The following is a 4,793-nucleotide window of genomic DNA, read 5'->3' as shown; positions in this document are numbered from 1 at the left end:
GCAGCGGAGGGAAGCGGTGGGCCATGGCTATCGCGCATCTCGCCACCGAGTACGTCTTCTCCGACTTCCTGCTGAAGGAGCCGGCCGAGAGCCGCTACAAGGGGCTGCGGCTGGAGCTGGCGCTGGACAAGATCGTCACGTGCATCGCCGTGGGGCTGCCGCTGCTGCTCATCTCGCTCGCCTTCGCGCAGGAGATCTCCATCGGTAACGCGGCCGGGCCGGGCCGGCTGCTCTGGCGGCCCCGGCCCCTCGCTTCCCCTTTGCTTCTAGCCGCGAGGTCACGCTGCGTTTGGGCAGGCTGAGGTATCTTAAGCCCCCGGGCGTCTGAAGCCAGGCAGGAGGTGGGGTAGATTTGCCTCCTGGAGACCGGTGGTTCTCAGACCTCGTGTGGGAGACGCGTGCTTCTGTTTGCCCCGGCTGGGGCCGAGAGCGCGTTAGGGCGGGGGCTCTTCTGGGCGGCTGTGAGAGTGCCGTGCCCCTCCGCGCCTCCAAGGGGCCTAGGAGCGGGTCCAGAGAAGGGCGGCGAGGGGCTCCCGGAGGAGGCGAGGTGCGGTCAGTGCAGAAGAGATGCTCGTGGCCGGGCCGGAGCACGGGTTGCTGAATCCCACTCGGCGAAGAGAAGTCGGTGGGGATTGATTCTGGACTCTCTGGCAAGACCAGGACTAAGGGCGCCGATACACGAGCAGCGAGGCTGCTGCGATGCACTCCAGTGGCAGCGTCGGGGCAGACTCAGTCGAGTCCGATAGCAGCCTCCAGAGCCTCGTGTATCAGCATCCCTACGCTTAAAAATGGCAGCAGGGGTGCTTTATCTAAAGCTTGTTCGATGAGCTTTACATGAAGTCCCTCAACCAACATTTTTAAGCTCAGGGGCGCTGATACGTGAGACACTCTGGGCGTTTTAATTAGCACAGCTCTCAGAGCTGCTCTAATTAAAGCACCCCCCTCCCGCTTCTGGAGCACGTGTATACACGTAACCAACCAAAGGAAGTTCTCTTTCACCCAGCGTGTAACCGAAGTGTGAGCTTGTTGTCACCAGGTGTTGTGGGAGCTGATGCTTTAGCTGGCAAATTCAAAAAGGAATGGGACACACTCTTGGAGGAAAGGGGCGTGAGGAGCTGATGAGCACTGGAGCGAGGGGCACAGCCTCTGAAACTGGACTTCCAGACCTTAAATGCTGGAGGCTGCAAACCGGAGGAGCGGTGCGGGGTGGGAAAGAGCCGTGGTCAGATCCAGTTCACTCTCCCTTCTAGCATCCGCTCTCGGCCCCTGTGTGACAGACGAGTTGGCAAGATAGACCCATGGGCTGACCCAGTAAATGGCTGTTCGTATATAGCAATCCAGGCAAAGCCCTGGCCGTCTCTGCTCCGTCGTTCTCTTTCTGTTCAGCCGTTAAATGATGTTACATTTGGCAGGGAACAAATGTTTGATTGTTATGTTTACTTGTGTTCTTTGTTGGACTTTGATATTACAGTATATCGGAAGTACTTTATTTTACGTGCTGTTGCCTTTGGTATGTTTATGGCCCTTCAAGTGAGTATCTGAGAACCTTACAGTCTGCAGCATGTTTACACTGAGAGACTGCCGGTGAGGAAGGGCTTTTATCCCAGTTGGGTAAGTAACTGGGTCACTCTGTGTCTCGGTTCCCCAAACACACAAGGTCAGAAAGAAGTCAGTGGTGAAATGGGGGATCTCATCTCTCAAGCCCATGCTGACATCCCAGCTACTGATCTGTCTTTTTTCGTGCTCTCTCTCTCCCTGCTCTTATTGTCTGTTATTAATAGCAGCATTCTCCTAAATGTGATTATAGAGGCCAAATAGCTCTGCCACTGATTTCTCAAATGTCATGTTGCTTTCTTCAGTCCTGGAGAAATGGTCACGCGCACACAAGATTAAAGGGCAAAGGGTATGTAAGTTACTAATGATTTATGACGGAGATTCCCAGATTCTGTTCCATGGATTGTAAAAGCCCTCCCACCCCCTTTCTTTTCAAAACTTGATACTACGGATATATGGTTGGCTGTGATAAATTTTGTAGCATGACAGTGGTCTACAGACCCCAGAAGTGATCTGCAGTATTTGAATGGAGCCTTTATGATACACTCCCAAAGAGGGAGTAGATGCTTCTAACTGCAGTAGCCCAGTGGGAAATCAAGACTGTACCATGGGGGAGACTGTCCATCCCTGAGCTTGAGGCATGGCCTGTTTGCTCTCTCCTACCTCCCCTTCTTTTGGAAAGATATCTCTGCCTGAGCGTGCACAGAGAGCTCAGTCTGTGCAGTCTTACAACTGCAGAGACTATAACTGGCCTTTGGGTGAGTGGCATGGTTCCCTCTGCAACCTCCACAACCAGTCCTCCCAAGGCAAGTCACAATCTTATCGAACTTAAGCTGTAAATTAGAAAATTTGTGACTTAACTGGTAATAGTTTTAAAGTCTGATCTGGCAAACATGTAAACTTATGGATGGGACTAGTCCGACTTGCTGTAGTAAGTGTTCTGAGCCAGATCTTGGGTGCCTCAAATTTGTGTCGTGGATCACCTACTATCTAGGGGCATTTATACATGTGCAGCTCCAAGAGCCATGCTAATTAAAGCGCATGGAGCATCATGTGTATTAGTGTCCCCACACTGAAAAATGGCAGTGGAACGCTTTGAGCTAAAGCTTATTGAACAGACCTTTCAGCACGGAGATACTTGTGATGCTAGAGTCTGCTGGAGCGTGGTAATTACCACGCTCCAGCAGACTCAGTTAATCATAAGTACAGCACGTTGAAGCAGCCCCCCTGCATGTGTATAGGAGCCCTAGGTTCCTGGCTTCTCTGTTAGGTGTTTTAGGCTCCCTATTCAGGATGGGGGAGAATCGGGCATCTTAGAATTAGGTCAAAAACAGGTAGCCTACTAAGGAGGGAGCTGCCTAAAGCATACCCACTGCTCTGATGGCTACAGATAGACAATAAGGAAACACTGAGAATGGGGGGAATCCAAAATCTCAACCCTCAGGTGTCTTACTTGGGGTAAGAGGGAGGCACCTGTGTCTGGTTGGGACCAACCAATCACATAAGATCTTGGGAAAATGGGGTTAGAAGGGACCTTATGAGGTCATCTACTCCAGCCCCCTGCTCAAGGCTGAATCATCCCTGACTAAGATAGGTGCCCATGTCCTTTCTTTCAAAGAACTGAATAGACTTACTGTTTGAAAATGTGAGGTATGGCAGGGAGCTGCTTCTGCCTTTATATAATAGTTTAGTGGCCAGAGCACGCACCCAAGAAATAAGAGACCTGGGTATAAGAGGACCTCTCCCTAAGGTAGGGGTGGGCAAAATGTGGCTCGAGGGCCAGATGCAGTCCACCAAGCCATTCTATCTGGCCTGTGGGGCCCCTAAAAAATTTATAAAATTAATATTTATCTGACCCTGGCTGCCTGTCATGCGGCCCTCAATGGCTTGACAAAACTCAGTGAGCGGCCCTCTGCCTGAAATAATTGCCCGCCCCTGCCCTAAGGGGATTCAAATCCACAGTTCCCAGGAGAGTGTCCTAAACACTATGCTACAGGCTGTGTGTATGTGGGGAGAGGTCATTTTCTGCCTCATTTCTATGTCCCTGTGCAACAAATAGAATAAGATTCACTGGGCCACAGACACTGCGTAATAGAGACCATGGTTCACAGGTATGGGAGGGGAACAGACAGAGGACAGACCTAGGTTCTGGCCTATGCCCCAGGACTCTTCCTGTATTCTTTTTTTCAAGTAATTGGATACACTGCAGTCCTGGGAATTGTTCACCCCAGCTTCTCTTCCCTTCCCCCTAGCCCCCCAGCAAGTATCCTAACAATTAGGCTATGTAGTTCTTCTCCATTTTGTGCTCTCCCTCTAGGGCCACTGAATCTTGCTTGCTTTGCTGCCTAGTGTCACAGCTGCACAGCAGTAGGTATGGAAAGTGTCCTTCTAAGAATATCCTATCACCTCCAGGGAGCTGGGGGTTTGATTCCCTGTCAGTTACCCTTCCAGGTGTAAGTGGGGAGTTACCAGCTCTTCTTTGAGATGCATTTTAGAGCAAGTTGTGGCCATCATTGCCCTTAGCGCCTTATCCTGTGATGTGTGTTCAGCATGCTCAGAGTCCACCTTCTGGATCAAGTCCTTCAAGGAAGGAGCATTTAGTTCCTTGACCCTGATGAACTTTATCTGAGCTAGGCACTGTGCTGCACTTCCCAGCCCCATCAAGCTGGGGGCAGTTCTAGGCATTTGCAAAGGCCCAGCTCGCAGCACTTGAAAGAAAAAAGGAAGATGACTGAAGTTTAGGTGCCTCCAGGGCGAGGCAGCAGCTGAGGAGGAGTTTTCACTCTAAGTTTTGGATTGGGGCACCTAAATTTTGCCAGATGTGCCTTCTGTTCTGCCTCTTGTTAATCCATCAGTCTACTGTGCTGCAGTGAACTATAGGGTGCATCCTTTTATAAGCTATCACTATAGGGAGTAGTTTTGGATGAACTGTATTTTATGTTTCTTATATGTAGAATAGATAAGTAGTAAATGAGAGTTAGGTTCTGAAATCATTCTGTGAGGGAAAGTCGCATGGAAGTTTGGGAGTATTTTCTGAAGAAATACGTGACTGAAAACTGTCTCCTTAATCATAACCAAAGTATGTGGTTATTTCCCAGATTTCCCTGAAATCTCCCCAAAATATTTATGTGGGATTTATGGTTGATGAAAGCATGTGCCAGGTCAAGATTGCTTGCACATTTGCTTCTTGGCTCTATATCTTTGTACTCTCTTTCTGAAAAACACCTTCAAGAGTAAAT

General features: G+C 49.9%; 1 protein-coding gene across 1 annotated transcript in view; it reads left to right on the top strand.

Annotated features, from left to right (window-relative positions):
• Nucleotides 1-7: 7 nt before the first annotated feature.
• PANX1 (pannexin 1) overlaps nucleotides 8-4,793 on the top strand; it is a 40,306-nt gene continuing 35,520 nt past the window's right edge. Inside the window, exon 1 of the mRNA XM_019530328.1 lies at nucleotides 8-204. Within this exon, the coding sequence (XP_019385873.1) occupies nucleotides 24-204 (181 nt within the window). The 5' untranslated portion in view covers nucleotides 8-23. The remainder of the gene's footprint in view (nucleotides 205-4,793) is intronic.

This window comes from Crocodylus porosus, unplaced genomic scaffold (genome assembly GCF_001723895.1).
Source record: "Crocodylus porosus isolate Cpor-Errol unplaced genomic scaffold, CroPor_comp1, whole genome shotgun sequence".
Lineage (NCBI taxonomy): Eukaryota > Metazoa > Chordata > Crocodylia > Crocodylidae > Crocodylus > Crocodylus porosus.
The sequence above is the reverse complement of the archived record's forward strand: the minus strand, read 5'-3'. Positions and strand labels throughout refer to the sequence as shown.